This window comes from Euwallacea fornicatus, chromosome 5 (genome assembly GCF_040115645.1).
Source record: "Euwallacea fornicatus isolate EFF26 chromosome 5, ASM4011564v1, whole genome shotgun sequence".
Lineage (NCBI taxonomy): Eukaryota > Metazoa > Arthropoda > Insecta > Coleoptera > Curculionidae > Euwallacea > Euwallacea fornicatus.
This window is the reverse complement of record NC_089545.1, coordinates 1,758,611-1,776,003: the sequence shown is the minus strand read 5'-3', so window position 1 is coordinate 1,776,003 and position 17,393 is coordinate 1,758,611. Positions and strand designations below refer to the sequence as shown.

The 17,393-nt window shown below is 34.9% G+C and overlaps 3 protein-coding genes across 6 annotated transcripts; 1 reads left to right on the top strand and 2 right to left on the bottom strand.

Annotated features, from left to right (window-relative positions):
• Positions 1–5: 5 nt before the first annotated feature.
• On the bottom strand, positions 6–2,287 carry LOC136339311 (uncharacterized). 2 transcript variants are annotated; one of them, XM_066282436.1, is made up of 7 exons: positions 2,147–2,287; positions 2,020–2,083; positions 1,890–1,954; positions 1,524–1,793; positions 1,241–1,433; positions 652–1,186; positions 6–554 (listed from the first exon to the last, which is right to left on the bottom strand). In XM_066282436.1, exons 1-7 carry the CDS (start codon positions 2,161–2,163, stop codon positions 61–63), a joined length of 1,638 nt encoding a protein of 545 aa, XP_066138533.1. In that variant the 5' UTR covers positions 2,164–2,287; the 3' UTR covers positions 6–60. The 2 variants fall into 2 exon arrangements, with proteins under 2 accessions (XP_066138533.1, XP_066138534.1); XM_066282437.1 differs by lacking the exon at positions 1,241–1,433 and having other exon boundaries at positions 652–1,148.
• Positions 2,288–2,700: 413 nt separating this feature from the next.
• Hrb87F (Heterogeneous nuclear ribonucleoprotein at 87F) lies at positions 2,701–7,290 on the top strand. 3 transcript variants are annotated; one of them, XM_066282125.1, is made up of 7 exons: positions 2,701–2,858; positions 3,490–3,707; positions 3,817–4,073; positions 4,130–4,540; positions 4,727–4,870; positions 4,921–5,002; positions 7,137–7,290. In XM_066282125.1, exons 1-6 carry the CDS (start codon positions 2,835–2,837, stop codon positions 4,989–4,991), a joined length of 1,125 nt encoding a protein of 374 aa, XP_066138222.1. In that variant the 5' UTR covers positions 2,701–2,834; the 3' UTR covers positions 4,992–5,002; positions 7,137–7,290. The 3 variants fall into 3 exon arrangements, with proteins under 3 accessions (XP_066138222.1, XP_066138221.1, XP_066138223.1); XM_066282124.1 differs by lacking the exon at positions 7,137–7,290 and adding an exon at positions 5,203–5,433; XM_066282126.1 differs by lacking the exon at positions 7,137–7,290 and adding an exon at positions 5,203–5,433 and having other exon boundaries at positions 2,705–2,852.
• A 651-nt stretch (positions 7,291–7,941) lies between these two features.
• Positions 7,942–13,582, bottom strand: LOC136339231 (homeobox protein rough-like). The gene is made up of 4 exons (XM_066282297.1): positions 13,276–13,582; positions 12,836–13,042; positions 8,936–9,170; positions 7,942–8,568 (listed from the first exon to the last, which is right to left on the bottom strand). The coding sequence occupies exons 1-4, from the start codon at positions 13,430–13,432 to the stop codon at positions 8,349–8,351; spliced, it is 819 nt and encodes a 272-aa protein (XP_066138394.1). The 5' UTR covers positions 13,433–13,582; the 3' UTR covers positions 7,942–8,348.
• Between the last annotated feature and the right edge of the window lie 3,811 nt (positions 13,583–17,393).

Sequence of the window (17,393 nt, the reverse complement as noted above, 5' to 3'; positions counted from 1 at the left end):
TTATTCAAGAACTCCATTTATTCAAAACAAAAATACAAAAAAAATACAAAATATACACTATTAGATAGCATGGCTTGATCTTTTTCCAATTCGTCGATATTTCATCGTTTTAATCCTCTTAAAGGAACTGTGCTTTGGTGTTAAAGTTTTGAGAAACTCAAAACTTATTGCTAACATATTAATAATGCACCTCCACGTTTTATTCTTCTTTTCCCCATTTTTGTGCAACTTCTCTTTGCTACTATTCGGATCATCAAGAATGTCAACGGAAGTTCCGTTATGGAAAAGTTGTCGATCAGCAGAAAAACTAACCCCAGGACGTTTAATACAATCATTGACGTTTAGTTTTCCAAAATCTAGATTGCTATCATGGACATTTGTTGCAGACATTGTTTTATTACAACTTTCACAGCAGACATCGGGGTATTTCACGTAACTGTTTCCACCCTCTGAAGCCGGCTTTTTTGACGTGTTGGATTTTGAAACTTCCTGTTTTGGTGAGCTTTTAGGTAAATGGTGTATGGCGCGTTTGCTAAGTTTTAAAAACAATGAACCTAAGGGGAAATCCATGGGTACAGTCATACAAAGATTATGGACATTGTGCCATGATAAAGACGAAAATTAAACAATAAAAACTGAAAGAACACTTACTAAAACTTCTGTTTTCTGCGATTTGATTAAAATCTTCTTTCTCAAACGTCTCATAATCATCGTAAATATACGAGTCCTCCATTTTACGCACAACATTATTAGTTTCCTTTATCACACTTTCCCAATTTTTACCTTCTTCATTTTCTAAGAGGTCTGTGAAATTAAATTCAGCTGTAGTTTGAAATAAAGATGCATTATTATCCTCATTTTCACTATCTGTAGAATCTCTATGTATTTTCTCAATGTATGCAAGTTTATATTCTTCTGTTTTTTGTTTTCTTGCCAAGTAGTCTAGATCTAACTTATCTGAGTACGAAGAACTAGTTTCATATAAGTCAATTTCTGTTTGGCAACTGACTTCTTTATAGAAGTTACTAGAAAGATGTGAATGATAGTGTGTCTGAGGCAGTTTATTGCCTTGCTGTTCTATTCCTGAGCTAAAAAGATCTACTCTGTGCATGTGAATGCCACAACAGTGTTGATATATATTCTTCCACCTAAGAATTATTAGGAGGATGAGTGGAAAATATTTACACTAAAACAATTTTGTAAGTTAAATATTAAGAAGCAATTTAGGAATCTGAACTACCTTCTCAAAGCTTTGAGGCTGATAGGGTCTGATAAACAATGATGGACAATAATAATTTACAAGAGCCTTCAATGATTTTCTATTGAACTGATACTGATTAGACCTCTTAGTTTTCTTAAAAGAAATTACTCTTAATAGTTGAATAAATGCATTCAAAAAAGTAAGATTTTGCATAGGCAACATGCCTATTTTTCTAAAAAAAATGATAAGTTGAATTAAGCAAAGCTAAGGCTCAAAACAACTAGAACAACTTTCCAAAAAAGCCAATTCACAGTTAACTCACTGAGCAATATTATATTCCAAGTTTCTTTTCTGCTCATAGCTGTTGTAGCAGTTGAAATATTTTTTACATTCATTAGCAACACTTTTCCACTCAAAATTTATACCTCCAGTGTAAGCTGGCAATAAAGGTATTGGTAGGAGACCCAAAAAGTGTCTAAGAAGCCAAAAATAAGCTCCAGGTGAAAAATCTTTCGTAGCTGCATGGTAATCCAATGCAAACACTAGCCTGTCTTTCAGTTCCAACCGTTCATTTAAAGAACCTTGGTTATACCTTTAATATGGAATAACTAGATTTGTTAAAATGTAATAGTAACACCTTAAGCTCAGAGAATGTATTATACACTTACAAAATGAAGTTTCTACTTACTTTAAAAGTCCTTCTATGCTGTATTCATATTTTATATAAGATTTATATGCCATGTGAAAAAGATGCTGTAAAAATGTACAATAACCTGTGTGTATTATTAACATAAATTTAAGAAATGAACTTATGCTACCTTTAGCCTCATGTGCATATCTTCAGCGGGGGAAACATCTTCTAGGGGTACCCCAAAATCAAACCTGAAATATTCCATTTATAAAGTCAGCTTTTATACGATACTGGGTAATTGTTTCTCTGCTGACGTTTTCCAAAAAGCCATGGATACAGGGGACACGTTACTGGGTACCCGCAGTTAGAGCCATACAGTCGTTAAATCATTCTGAATTTATTAAAGATTCAAAATGTGATTTTTCCCACCATTTACCTTTCTCGTTAAACGATCAAACACGTCAACTGTTGAAAGGAAGTTCTAAAGTCGAAGTGTCAGATGCCATCTAGCGCCAGAAAGAAAACGGGCTTTCAAGACATATTTTTAACCAACTGAAGAACTTAAGCAGTGTTGTCAAGAATTCTAATGCAACCTGAATTTAGTTATTAAATTAGACGTTATTTATATGTGTTTTGATCGCTGTATGTCCCGTATCTCCACGAAATGGTTTAATTCGGTGTCGGTTAAATCACAAACGGTGGAAAAATATATGCAAAGAGCTCTGACTAGATAATGCGTGTATTTGTAATAGCTCGGTATCGATTTTCTTCTTACAGCTACAGGTTTGAAGTTGCACATCTCTATTGCCACTTGTCAAATGTCGATGTCACTCCTTAAGCTTTGTTAAATATTACTTCATATCATTTTGATGGTTGATTGGTGATCGGCCATTTTCATTTTACTCATCGCTGGTAGTTGGGGCGTCGAAGTGTTGTAACTGTGTGAATAACTTGCCATTTTCCAGAAAACTTTAGTTTATTGCAATAATAGCAGTTTTCCAGATGAAGCGTGAGAGCGGAGTAAGTGTAAGTGTTAGTATAAACTGAAAATGATTAGAATGTACCCAATGTTGAACTAGCCAAACAATTCCTTGCTTCTTTGAATTTTGAAGCCCGGTTAGCATCAGGGGGCCACTGTCATACCTAAATTACTTTCTTTCCATTAAACTCCAGCACTGAACCAAATCGTATAAATATATACTCCAATTTTTGTACCTTTTTCAATTGGTTCTGCAAGTGCTACCTACAGGGATGACTCTTTAAAGGCCCATTCAGGAGTGCATTTCAGTAATATTTAACCTTGTAATGTTTTATTATTGGATAGTTTAGTCCACAGTTAAAATATTAGTTCATTTCTGCTGACCTCCTTGATTTTTGTGAATTTGGAAAATATACCCACTTTTTTAATATTATAATAAAGAAATCACTGAATTCCCAGACAATGGACTCACAGAGATAGTAAATGTTTTACTGAACTATTTTAATTATTACTTTGTTATATTTTTACTGCTTACATATATTCAACTTAATACATTTATCTTTAGCTGATCCAACCTTACTTAACCTACCTGATATTTATTCCTTTTTCTGGGTATATTTTGAGAACATTTACATTTTGTGGAGATATTATTACATATAAATTTCACATATTTCTCAGGATGATTTGGAACCTGAGCAGTTTCGGAAACTTTTTATTGGTGGTCTAGATTTTCGCACCACAGATGAGTCATTGAAGAAACACTTTGAACAATGGGGTGAAATTGTAGATGTAGTGGTGATGAAAGACCCTGCAACAAAAAGAAGTAGGGGTTTTGGATTTATCACTTACTCCAGAGCACATATGGTGGATGATGCCCAAAATGCCAGACCCCACAAGTGAGATTTTTAAAAATGATTTACACTTTATTTCTGATGTGATAAGGATTAATGTAACATTTCAATGTTGGTTCTATTTTACTTGTCTCCATATTATTCATGTAATCAGGGTTGATGGTCGTGTGGTTGAGCCAAAACGTGCAGTACCTCGCCAAGATATTGGCAGACCAGAAGCTGGTGCTACAGTTAAAAAATTGTTTGTTGGAGGCTTGAAAGAAGAACATGAAGAAGAGGATTTAAAAGAGTATTTCAAGCAATTTGGGACCATGTTATCCTGCAACATAGTTTTAGACAAGGACACAAAAAAGAAACGTGGATTTGCATTTATTGAATTTGAAGATTATGACACTGTTGATAAAATTGTTTGTAAGAATTCTTCAGTTCAAATGTGTTTTTGAAGAACTTGCAATAACTTCTTTCAGTACATCGAGGACACACGATAAATAATAAATCAGTAGATGTTAAAAAAGCATTAAGCAAAAATGACATGCAGCAAGGGGGCGGGTCTATGGGCGGTGGGCCAATGGGTGGCGGTTCAATGGGCCGAGGGGGACACAGAGGCGGTTCAGGAAGGGGGGGCCGTGGAGGTATGCAAGGCGGTCCTCCAGGTGGTTATGGTGGTTCTCAGTCAGCAGTACCTTGGGGAGGACCTCAAGGTGATAACTGGGGTGGAAATCAAGGTAACCAATGGGGTGGACCGCAGGGTGGACAAGGAGGCCCATGGCCTAACAGCTCAAACTGGGATCAGTCTCAACAACAGTGGGGCGGACCGCCAGCTCAAAGCATGCAGCAAGGTTATAATCAACATGGACCTCTTGGAGGCGGATATAACAGTGAGTTAATAATAAAGTGGCTGAGGTTGTGTTATTTATTTTGTAAATATTACATGAAATAAGAAAATAAAGAATAAATACTTGGCTTACGTCTAAGCCGAAATTAGTGTAATATGCTTTTAATTTATAACGAATTCTGAAGGTCTATTTAATTTCTAAGTGCATTTTTTATTTTGATTTGAATAGCCGGTGGCGGTTGGGGAGGCAACATGCAAGGAGGAGGTGGACAAGGTCCAATGGGAGGAGGCAATTTCGGAGGCAACTACCAGCAAGGGTATGGTGGAGGTGCCGTAAGAAATAATTACCAGCAGCAACGATCAGCACCTTACAGTAAGTTAATTTGGTACTTTTCATGTCATGGTTTGACAAATTTTGACCAGACGCCGGAGGTTATGGAGGCGGTGGGGGCAACTTTCAGCAATCAGTTTCTGGTGGAGGTCGAAGATATTGAGCAATTCGAACGTAAGTCAAAAGAAACTAAACATAATTTAATATCATCATCATTTCTAGACATAATCAATCGAATTTAATGCAGACCCTAGTTAAAATCTTCCCCTTTGATTTGAAATAAATTCCAATAATAAAACCTTAGTGGATTATTTATGTAATCGATGTTTATTTTAGGATTGTGTAGCTACAGATTTAATTAGGTAATATTTCAGGGAGATTGTCAGGCAGTCACTTAGGAGAGTTGTCAGCAATTTAAAGTTATTTCGGTAGTCATCTACTGATGATTTCCAGGATTATTCAGTGTTAGGTTTAGTTCTCTTAATTTACACTTAAAATTATGATAATTTAAATACTAATTCTAGGTTAGTGCAGTAGTTAAATGTTTTCTTTGTATGAATTTTTTAATGATTAACTCTATAATAAATGTGTCAGTGGCAAGGTAATTTAGTGTTTTTTCGTCTAAACGAGAAGTTTTGAGGCAGTGCAGTTTTCTCTAGGTTGGCAGACAGACAGAAGAGGTATGATAGATTTTCGTTAATTAATGTATATTTGAATAGGTGCCAAGTCAGATTTATCTGGAATCTATTGAGTTTACATGTTATAGAGCTAGAGATTTCCCAATCAATCGACGTTTTCAAGACATAAGTGAGTTATAGTTTAAAGGTTTACAAAATTTAAATTGTTATCACTGATAATGAAAATGATTGAAAATTCAGGGAATATGGGTTAAGGTTTTAATTTGCCTATTGTGAGAAGTACTGGGAGATCCAAATTCGTCATTAGGACCTCTATAAGGAAAATGAAAATAGATAATTCAGCTACAGTTCGCAAAGCAGCAACGCAACACATATCAATATAACAAATTATATTTTTTCCTGTTTCACTTGAGTGGTAATGAAACATGGTCAACCCCATTTGTACAGTATTACCGGAAACGATACTTGTATGTGTTCCGGGTACAAGTCTAATATTGATTTTGTGAGGTTTGGAAAATTACTCCAACATCAAATTAAGGAACCACTCTGCACGCTTTCGGAAATTTGATGTAATATATAGTTTCGCTACATAATGTATGATTCAGATCAAATGTTACTATATCTTTTACAACCTCCTTTCTTCTTTTAATCTTATCTTCCCGTAAATGGAAAAGTTTATAATTTTGTTCATTTCGTGAATAATTTGTTTAAAATACTTACTAGGGATGTACTGGTTAGCACAATATTCAATATGAGCCTTGACCAACCAATTTTTTTGATTTATGAACATCAAGGATTGAAGATGTGTTGTTTATGTAGTGAGGTTAAGCAGCATCGAAGACAAAACTACTGGAATGGTATTGTGGTTAAATAAATAGGGAAATCTGAATTTAAATGAGATCATTTTTCTATTTAACAGGTGCCTTCACTTTTTGCAGCTGATTTATTATTATTAAAAAATAGTTCATGTGTGAGTATAAATGTCTTAAAAAACTTAGCAGTTTTTTAAGCAAATGCAGCTGATTTCAGGAAATTTTGAGTTAGAACTGAAAACTGTAGTGGACGAGGAAAGAAAGATTTAGAATTTTGATGAGGAATACCGCAATAGAAACTTTTTATTAGTAAAGAGTTTAGGGATAGGTATGTATACTTTAGATTTTCATTTTTTCATATTAGATGTCTTACAAATTGAGTTGCCTATTCGTTCAATGATTTTTTCGTTTAGATAGTTCAGGATTTGGTTAATTGTTCAATTGTTTAAATCTACATTATAAAAGTGTATATTTCAGATTTATCAGGAAAACCCGCATGGTCTTCCGCGTTAACTTTTTGTGCGTTCCACATTTTAAAGGGTTATTACTAAAAGAGTAGAATTTTTTCAAATATTGGCCCCTACACGATTTATATGAATGGAATGAACATAACTTCGATTGTCCAGTATAATAAGATATGAAATTAATGCAAATTGAATGAATATTGTTCTGAGTTTGTTCAGCGTTCATGGTAGTATTGTGGGCTTTCATCTGTCATGACACACAAATTGAACCCTATCCCAAATTTCCCCCTATATTGAGTTAATTTATTTTGTATAACTGCGTGTGAATAATAAACAATATTTTTGGGTTAGTAATATTGAAACTCCTCATGTGTTATTGTTTTTTTCTGTTTAGGTGATTGGACCTCTTCGGACCGAGGCTTTTCTTGAGGTAAGACAAAAATACGTACGTATGCTTTAACTTTAAATCAATAGGTGCTGTGATATACTGAGGATTTTGTTTTTTGAGTACTTGATAAATGACCGTAAATAAATATTTTTTGCTTGAAGGAGTGTGTTTTTTGTTTTATTGTTATAGCACCATAGAATCACGAGAAGTAATCGTAATTTTCGGTGGTGTTCTATAGTTATATGTTTATCCCAATAGAACGACTATAAAGAATTTTAAATTTCCCTTAATCATTCATTCCATTTTAGAAATGATTAACTCACGATTTATCCTAAAACAAGGTCGAATTATTTTTGTACCGATTTAGCCTGCGTTTAAACTTAATGTCGCTCCAGCGATATTACCTATTTGACAAATTGGCGAGTAGGGTTAAATGAGTCATTTATTTTATACTATCTGGACAAACCTAAAAGAAAGTGTGCACTTTCTGTTACCTCTCGACATGGTATCGATTGGTTAATTTTCTCTCAGACCGAAGATGTATTCCAATGGAGCAAGAATTCGCGGTACAATCTGCGTTATTTGCGGCTGATTTACATCCCTATTGTCCACTAATCATGTAACTACAAAACATCCAATGAAGTGAGCGATGCAAAAAGCGACGTTGATTAAAAAGCACATTGAAGCGAGCATTTTAAAGAATAGACAAGGTTTCCACTTCAGTTCAAACGAGATTTGGAATAGTTAAATGGTTATTTTGCTGTAGATATTAGCATTATAACATATTTCCATCAAAACGTAAGGTGTTTTTATTGATTTGATTGTTTATTGAAATTTTACATCATAATACTAAATACTGCATTATAATATATTGCCATACACGTGTATAAGGTCTTTAAAGTATGTGCAACCTATCCTTTGGTGCAACAACTCTTAACGGGTTTTTTTATAATGCGCAAGTGCACACGAATACTGTACAGTATATTTTATTACGAGTGCAGCAACGTTGGAACTAAATGATTCTTTTAGGCGTTAATTGGCCCTATGTATTTGTCAAAGTGTTTAGACCTGTCGGAATCGATGATCTATAATACTATTTCCGTAAGAACGACATATGCTTCTTAATTGACGTGCAGCGTGCATAAAACGTCAATTATGAAGCATGGGCAATAACATACTATAAATACAACAATTCCTAATATAATTCAATTTTCTCTATTAAGTAGTTTCTTGAACACCACTACCGCTATTGTTACTATTATTGTCCACTGTAAGAATATTATCTCTTTCGTTGTAGATTAAACTGCTCGCCTCTTGATTCATTAATGCGGCTCCACAATGCTGCTGCATTTGACTAGTGACTAGGCTCTGTAAATGGAAGCATGGTCCTTCTGTACACATGTGACACAAGGTACTCTGGAAGGAACCCATAAGCTTCCTAGAAGAATTTTATATTGTTAATGCCATCGGGTTGAACTTGGCTAAAACGACTTACTAATTTATAGGAACGTCCATTATTATTTTCCCATGTTTTTTTTTATTTGTATGAAGCCCTTTAGAGCGCTAACGATCCACAAAAGAGCTTAACGAGAATACACAGGTTTAAAAGCGCATTTAATGCCCAGTTAACACGAGAGAATCGTATCAAGAAGCGGATCTTTTACTACAACTCAATTATATTTCCCCTCTATATAATTTTTAGATGATAAGGATTATGATACTCATCTGAAGTTGTATAGGGAGCCGTTTTGTAAATCGACATATTAGGTTTGTGCAAAAAATAAGTTTGTCAAATTGAAACCAACCTGTAGTGTTGGTCAAGATGCGCTTTCTCGATCCTCTTGTCTTTGGCCCTACGATTCTGGAACCAAATCTTGATCTGAGTCTCCGACAACCGCAACTCGTCTGCCAGCTCGCATCTGCGTCCTCTGCTGATATATTCAGATCGTTGATATTCGATTTCTAACCTCAGGGTTTGTTCAGAACTGAAAGTGGTCCTTTGTCTGCGTGGCCTTCCTTCTTTACGCCGTCTTCTAGCAACTGTAACGGTTAGAAGGAATTTGAACTGTGATGTTTCGAGATCGCGTTATACATCTCGGATGAGTTTAATTTAACAACAGCATGACTATAACAATCGTGACGGCTTAAGTCGAATTCACAATAACTTTCCGAGTGCTTAAATCTCCACAATGAACGGCTTATTGTCGCGCGTGGGTTTCCATAAAGCGTTTTGCACACCTCTCCTGCGACAATTTCCATCAACAGCGGTTTCGTTTCCCAGATTGGGATGTTTGAGGTTTTGGAGGCTTTTGGCGTTGTTGTCGGTTGTTCCAGAAAATTTTTGTATATCGAGCACAAAGCTAAAAGTACCAAAGTTTCCGGCATGCCTTGCATAACCCACAGTTTGGAGATTTCACGGCTTGCAAAACTCATTGCAGCTTGTAGGGATCAAGGTACGTTCCTTTGTAGAGAAATTTTTTTAACATGGGCAACACTGTCTCTTGTGGTTTAAACGATACAATAACAACTACAATTCGAAATGTAAAATTTTATTATGATGGGATTAGGGAAGTTTTGTCGGGCGTGCCAGGAAGCGGCGTCAAGTGGGACTTGTTCGCCGGGGGTGGGATTTGAAAAATTACAGGGGCGGTGGTGTAGCCGCCCACTATTTATTGCTAATAAATTATAAATACTTTTTTTCAGTTTTAAAAATATTAAAAGAACTTACAAGCTCAGCGAGTCAGCCCACGACACTACAAAAGCGGATATTTACCAGAGAAAAGTTATATTGTCTGTCTGGTGGGATTCCAAAGATGTGACCTGGATACATTAACATAAACGAAATCACGGAAATTGATAGCCCATAACCGCCGAAAATTGCTATAACTTGAACTGAAATTTTTGCCAGATCAATCCTATTCCCCCGACCTAGCTGCATCGGATTATTATCTGTTTCGATCGCTGCAAATGCCTTTAATAGAAAACTCTTCACAATTCATAAAGATTAAAAACGGACTTGGACAAGTTTTTGCTGAAAAGAAATCAAAATTTTTATCAGCGCGAAATTACAAAATTGCCCTAAAAAAACCGATGGAGAAATATTATAGAACAAAATAGTCAATAAATAATTTAATAAAGTTATTATTTTTAAGGGAAAAATTGTTTTTCGTTTACATTGCAAAATACCCAATGACTATAAACAAAAATTTGATTCCTCAAAATCTTTCCTCCACAAATAATTTACTTAAATTCTGTCCTGAAAAGTCACAAACAAATCCAAAATTAGCCACGAAGCTTGTAATGAATCTAAGAAACTATGGATCTCTGAAGAACCACGGATCCATATCCAGCACCGGCCTTATGGGGAACAAGGTTGGGCGACGGAGTTTCATGGTCGGCTGTTTTTTTTTTCGGGGTAAGGGTGGTGATTAAAAATCTCGACTATGACTTCAGACTCGTTAAGGCCGGCCTTGTCCATATATCTCAATTAAAACGAAAACAGAACCTCGAAAATTGTCCTAACAATGCTTTAACAGAAATCGAAACCGACTACACCAATTTTATCTAAAGGTACCATTTCATTTATTTTAAAATTAAGCATTTGGACATAATTTTGTTTCTGAATTTTCAGAATTCAACCCATGATAATTGCATGCATACTGTAATATCTCTTATTTTCTGACAAGTATCCATAAGCGAAAAATGTTTCAGTGGACCTCAAAACTAATGATGGCACTAATCTATCATTGACGCATTTTACAAAGGGCTGGTCCAGATCTAATTAAGTTTAATTTTAATATACTACGGAGGGTGGTAAAGGCCCAGGTGTCGTGGGAGTATACGCGATGAGAAAACATTTGTGTTCAAGCTGTGTTTTCCCAAAGCCTCAATTTGTAAAGGTAGTAAATCCCAGGATTGAGAGAATTTGTCAGGAAAGCACTTTAACTTGAAAGTATCGCACAATCAAATGAAGATGAAAATAATTTTATAGAAAATATTAAGAACATGGAATTGGAACAACATGTTGTACAGAGAAAACAATGTTTAAGGTTTGTTTCTGTCGCACAACGTGTGCTTAATCATAAGCACAACATTGGTAAGAAATCACCGTTCCATTAGCAATTCCGCCCCGCTCTTTAAAGGTACAGAAGGGGTGGCAAATTAAGTGTGAATAATCTGTAATTGAGAGGGCGAACAGATATCGGATGCTTTCTGATGATGGTAATCTGACCAAATGAATGCGTGATTAGGGCTGAGGGACTGGGAAAGTTTAAACTTATTATACAACAATAATTGAAGAATATGAAAAGTTTTTGCCACAGAAGTCACATATTTTAAAGCATTTTATCGTCTATATCATTTAGTTTATTAGTCCTTGTTGGCAGTTTTTAGTTATTTTTCTGTTGCTCCATCATTTACCCCTATTCCGCTTCCATTTTATGACATCATTTTTTAACGAGGTTTGTTAGACTTACTCCTCAGTACGTGTGTGTTACCAAAGAGTAATTTGAGATAATTAGACGATTAGTATAGGATACAATGAAGCCTCTTGCGGTATTACACCCGATTGGGCAGTTTGTGCTAAACGATTTAAATGGGCGTATATTCGTGTTGCACTCTTTGGTTCACACGGGCTCCCCTTGAAAGAAAGGATGCCATATGGACTACTACCGTCTGTAACAATGAATCAAATTCGATACACTTACCGGAAGTTGCGTCCTTAGATGGTAATGCCAATATTAAGTGTTGTTTTTTTTTTTGAAAAATACCCATATTGTCGTTGCTCATTATCATCCCCAATAGTCTCCCATCAAAGTGCCATATCATGCAGTTGGCATCGTTAAAGATGCAAAGTGCTCATCATAGGAAAAATTATAGTGTTCTCATAGTACACTGCCTAACTTGTAGGAAAATTTGTGGATTTTTTTATTTTTCCTCTAATTTGGGTTTGGTGTGAATCATTTTTGTTCCCCAAAAATACACGAAAATAATTTTTTGAGACGAGCACATTTGATCTTTTTAGAAAATATTGGCAAATGCAACGACATTCGCATTTAAAATTCGTTAGCAGCAATACAACATGCTTTAGGTAAAAAAAGAGTGAAGCATCGCACCTCAGCGTCCACCTCACCATCCATCGATAGTAAATCAATTGAAATTGTGCACCTCGCTCCTCACAACGTCGAAATGCTTAAAACTTGCTCTGTGATTGGTTCTCTCAATCCCCCACTCTCTCCATAAGACAATAGTGCGCCTTGCGTTTAATCTGTAGTACCCCATATGTTCGAATCGATGGGGGAACCCAATGTACGTTGAGGGTAGAGGGACGCAATATGTGGTGCCGTTTGAGGGACCAGATCAAAGTTAAAACAAACAAAACATAATTAATAATAACCATCATATCAAGGAAATTGGCGAATCACTATCATCTGAATCACACAGCATTTTTAATACCTCTCTGCTGGTAGAAACTAGACAAATGAACTACGATCAGGGGAGATGTTCAATTCTTGACGAGGTGAATGTCGAGGTGCCCGACGAGGGGCAATTTTTCATTATATTTCTTCCCTTAGCCAGTTCCTTTAGGCATAATGAAGTTTTAATTCATAGAAATCGTTTCATTAACGAATATCTTCAGTATTCAGTGTTCTTTCATTTATACTTTTCGAGTTATTCAAGTTTATTTATTTATCAAGTTTACTTACGAAAAGCTGATAACCCTGCAGCTGCGGCAGCTAATTGAGATTCTGCCGGCAAAAGAAACGGAAGTGATGTTGCCAGAATGGGCACAGGTACCACCAAATCGTCTGCGGGTTTCTCGCACTTGTTACTGTTTGTCGAACGTACTGAAGTTCTCAGACCGGGCAACGCATTTAAGTTTGGCGATTCCAAGAAGTCGTTCTTTGGGGTACCTATATCCAGATGATTGAAGTTCTTGAGATTACTTGTTAAGTCGCTGAGAAGTGCATAAAAATCTAATAATTTTTTATTTTCTAAATTACAGTATTAAAATAGCTTCATCAGTGTTTTCAATATTTACAATTTTCTAAGGTTCGTGGCATTCAAGCAAATTCAGTCTAATGGTGAATTTTTTGTTCCACTATGCAAAACAACAAATTATTGTCATAAGTAGCATTGTACTTACTGCTTGAACAAAAACTAGCTTCAATTGGATCCTTAGTTTCTTTGGCGTCTTCTTTGCTGTTCTGTTCCAAATGACCATAGAGCTTGTAAAAGAAGTCTCTAGGAGATGATGGTTGATGATTGCTCTTTGGTTTCAAAGAGGTTGTAGAAGGTATCATTTTAAGCTTACCTGAGCGTATAATATAAAAATTAATTATATCAGTACCGCAACCGTGAAACTGAACTTTTACGGGCGCATTTAAAACTGAAGTGAAATATTGTTTTTTTATCCAAATTGTATGTAAATATGTATCGATCTCATTGCCCCTGTATATCTGATTTTGTTTACTGATGGTGCTGATGTTTAAATATTAATCTAAACAAATAGAATCTTAATAATTTCCACGTTGGAAGTGTTTAAGTACAATCACTAAAAATTAGTTTCGGATACTTTTTAGTGATTTTTATGACCTAGAAAGTAAAAATACTATTTCACTGTTTCATGCAATGGAATGGAGGCATGAAGTCGTATTTTACTACCGGTTGTAAAAAATATCAATTCTTTTTCAAAAATACATATAGACTTGTATCCTTATTTCCTCTTAGCTGTTCCATTCTTGTAATATCATTGAAATATATAATATTAACAAGAAATATGGAAGAGGCTGTTGTTATTGATCAGAGATACATTAGTAATTGTATAAGTATATCTATATTAAGGGTTTTCTTATTTTATCCTTTTCATGGAAATTTTTTATTGATTTTTAAGGTAGTTTTTTGTTCCAAATTTTTTTAAAATTTTTTTCCAGAATTTGACTACTAAAATTATTTTTTTAAAGTCTAGTGGAAACTTAGCTATAATTAAGTTCTTGCTTTTTCACTAGGATATATTTGTCAATCGATTTTTTCGAATAATATTTGACGATCTACATGTTCCAATAATTAATAAACTGGAGATTCATAACAGGAAAAAAATCGGTGCAAATTTCTTACAATCTTGCTACTTACCACTGATAAAAATCTTTAAAACATACACAAAAATTGACTTTCCTCCCGTTTACACACATGAAAAATTTCGCACGTCACATCTAAAACTCCGATTTCGAAGATCGTTATTAACCAACTTCTTCGCAAACAGAATTTTTTTATTCCGAATATCTTATGACTATTCCGTAACTTCACGTAAAGCACATATGTTTGACCATCAAAGACCAAATTGTAAATCGTTGGAGCTAATTTTTACTACCCGCTAACGATAATTGCACTTCCGGAGGGCGGGCCCTTCGCGAAGGGCGGGATTCACACCAGCCAACGGAAGCTCACGCTCTTTTGAGGTTGTTGGGTTGATGTTATAATAATCAGATCCCAATACTGTGTATATTTTGATGTAAGTGATGTGTTGGGAAACTACATATTTACCTAACTATGAAAAAGCCCACTAGGCTATCATACTTCTAGTTTCTACTTGTAGAGAAATTTCATTGAAAAATATTTGCTTACTGTATGTTCGCAACTGTTTTAAAGTTTCAAAGATACAGCGTCATTTTGGTCCCTAATTATTGGCGATTTTTTGAAACCAATATAATTGAGAAAATATGGTTAAAAAATAGCAAATACGTGCAAGTCTATGGTAGTATAAATCCTTCAAATTGACTTGCGACAGTCGCGGAAAAAATAAAGCAATTTGTAGCTTTTTAATTGTAAATGCGCGCTAAAGCTTTTACTCAGGAAAAAAATAAATTTATTAGGTCGCGTACTGCCTTATGCGACCCCCGAAGTTATCAAGTCATTTAAATGTCGGAGTTTAGTAAATAATAATCTTAAGATAGTAGAAAGAGAGGGCCCCTTATTGAAGAAAAAAATCATAATAAATTATACAGGGTGTCCTCGAATTACGTGGCCAAAATAATACTGCAGATTGTTTGAGTGAAAATAAGTCGATTTAACTAAACTTCCCTCAGTCCAAAAGTTGATAATTATGGAGTTACAGGGTGTTAAAGTTGAAAAAAAATCACATTTTCTTTAATATCTTTCGATTTCTTTGAGTTAATTTCACGAAATTTCATATTTGAGGGTGTTTTAGGATACGAAATTCAAATTTATTAACGATTTAGTTGTTTCTTCTAGGGGGCGCCACGAGCGACCATTAGGACACATTTAAATCTCTGTAACTTTTTCGTGCCACGGTGTATATTATTTTGGTATTTAAAAACCTTTTTCCCTACCTTTTATACTTAGAAAAGGTATACTTTATTGACGTCGCTAGAAACAACGGTTTTGGAGAAAAACGCATAATTCTAATGCGCTGCATATTTGCGTTAGCGCTTTTAAGTAAATAACTCAGTTGGCTATGTTTTTAATTGACATTTTAACTCTTGAATTTGTTTCTCAAATGTCAGTTTTTTTATTTAGCCCTCAGTTTTTCTTGTCAGTTTCGCTTCTTGTTCCTGTAAATATCCATAAGTATGGCCAATAAATTCACTTATTCTGAAATGGTGGATATGCTGTTAGTTTATGGACTTTGCCGTTGTAATAGTCAAAAAAGTGTACGAGTTTACAAGGAAAAATATCCTTTCCGTAGAATTCCAAATCGGAAAACTTTTGTTAATATTGAAAGGCGTCTAATTTTAAGGTAATTTGCATGCATCATCAGGCTTAGATGCATTTTTCTCCAAAACCGTTGCTTCTAGCGACGTCAATAAAGTATACCTTTTCTAAGTATAAAAGGTAGGGAAAAAGGTTTTTAAATACCAAAATAATATACACCGTGGCACGAAAAAGTTACAGAGATTTAAATGTGTCCTAATGGTCGCTTGTGGCGCCCCCTAGAAGAAACAACTAAATCGTTAATAAATTTGAATTTCGTATCCTAAAACACCCTCAAATATGAAATTTCGTGAAATTAACTCAAAGAAATCGAAAGATATTAAATAAAATGTGATTTTTTTTTCAACTTTAACACCCTGTAGCTCCATAATTATCAACTTTTGGACTGAGGGACGTTTAGTTAAATCGAGTTATTTTCACTCAAACAATCTGCGGTATTATTTTGGCCACGTAATTCGAGAACACCCTGTATAATCTATTTTTCCCGGCCATAAAAAATATGGATGTTTGGAGAGTCTTATTTTAGTTGGATTGGAGGCTTCGGTTTATTGTGAAATTTTTTGTTTTCGTTTTTGTATTAATTCTTGTAGTTACGAAGTTACTTATCGTAAGTACATGTGTTTTATCAATAAATTTAACAACGCAAATCTCCATCGAGTAACTGATTTCTTTTAATTGTGGCCATCCGTAATAAAATGGACCTATTTTTATTTATAATAATCATAAGTCGTTCTCGTAAAACGTTTGTTTTCAAACTCCGATATTACTTTTATAAACATCTCTCATGGAAACGGGATTTGACTAAATTCGGTAATTTGGTAGAAACAAATCGATCCGTAACTTTGCGATATACGTCACCCGGAAATGACGTTTCGGAAACAACAGAATAACGCTTGTGTTATCAGGGGAAAATGGTGAAATTTCGGACGAAAATGTGCAAAAATTTTGGAAATATTTTATGCCGACTTTAAGGACAATTACATAGCAACGTAATGTGTGATCGTACTGAATCGTACTCGGTTGAAAACGAGCCAAAATTTTACTTTCAAAATTTGATTTTATATGCCATTCCCGAGAATATCGCCTGGCACGTGTTCGGGTCTCCGAAGTTGCACGATCGCTGGGTGCATGTCTGGAAGTGACTCGAATTGAATAAAAGTTTCGTTTATGGAAGAATAAAAAACCATAAGCGGACGTGAGATCGGACAGTGCAGTACGAGCTGTTTCGAAAATAAATAGTATCTGAATTTTTTTTTCTCAACGACTGAGGAATGACAGTTTTTGCTGATAGGAATCCAAACAGATCATAATTCCAGAAACTGGCAACGGCCCGACTTGGGATTCGATATCGATTACTACATGAAACGTGTTTTAACATGAAAGTTTAATCCTAGAATGACTTTTAGGGTTATTGAATTTTTTAAAATTTTATGTATTTTCCCAAAGAGTATGGTTCCATGTTGGTGTGAGGTACTAGGCCAACGAGTAGTTGTCTATGGTTCTCAAATAATAGTTTTTAAATGAAACTTATTT

Coding starts and splice junctions, on each gene's coding strand:
- LOC136339311 (XM_066282436.1), bottom strand. Junction 1,955..2,019: donor ATATGCACATGAGGCTAAAG/GTAGCATAAGTT, acceptor ACATTTTTACAG/CATCTTTTTCACATGGCATA. Junction 1,794..1,889: donor AGCATAGAAGGACTTTTAAA/GTAAGTAGAAAC, acceptor TCCATATTAAAG/GTATAACCAAGGTTCTTTAA.
- LOC136339231 (XM_066282297.1), bottom strand. CDS start 13,432: ATGATACCTTCTACAACCTCTTTGAAACCAAAGAGCAATCATCAACCA. Junction 13,043..13,275: donor AGCTAGTTTTTGTTCAAGCA/GTAAGTACAATG, acceptor ATCTGGATATAG/GTACCCCAAAGAACGACTTC. Junction 9,171..12,835: donor TGCAGGGTTATCAGCTTTTC/GTAAGTAAACTT, acceptor TAACCGTTACAG/TTGCTAGAAGACGGCGTAAA.
- Hrb87F (XM_066282125.1), top strand. CDS start 2,835: ATGAAGCGTGAGAGCGGAGTAAGT. Junction 2,859..3,489: donor AGCGTGAGAGCGGAGTAAGT/GTAAGTGTTAGT, acceptor CATATTTCTCAG/GATGATTTGGAACCTGAGCA. Junction 4,074..4,129: donor CACTGTTGATAAAATTGTTT/GTAAGAATTCTT, acceptor AACTTCTTTCAG/TACATCGAGGACACACGATA.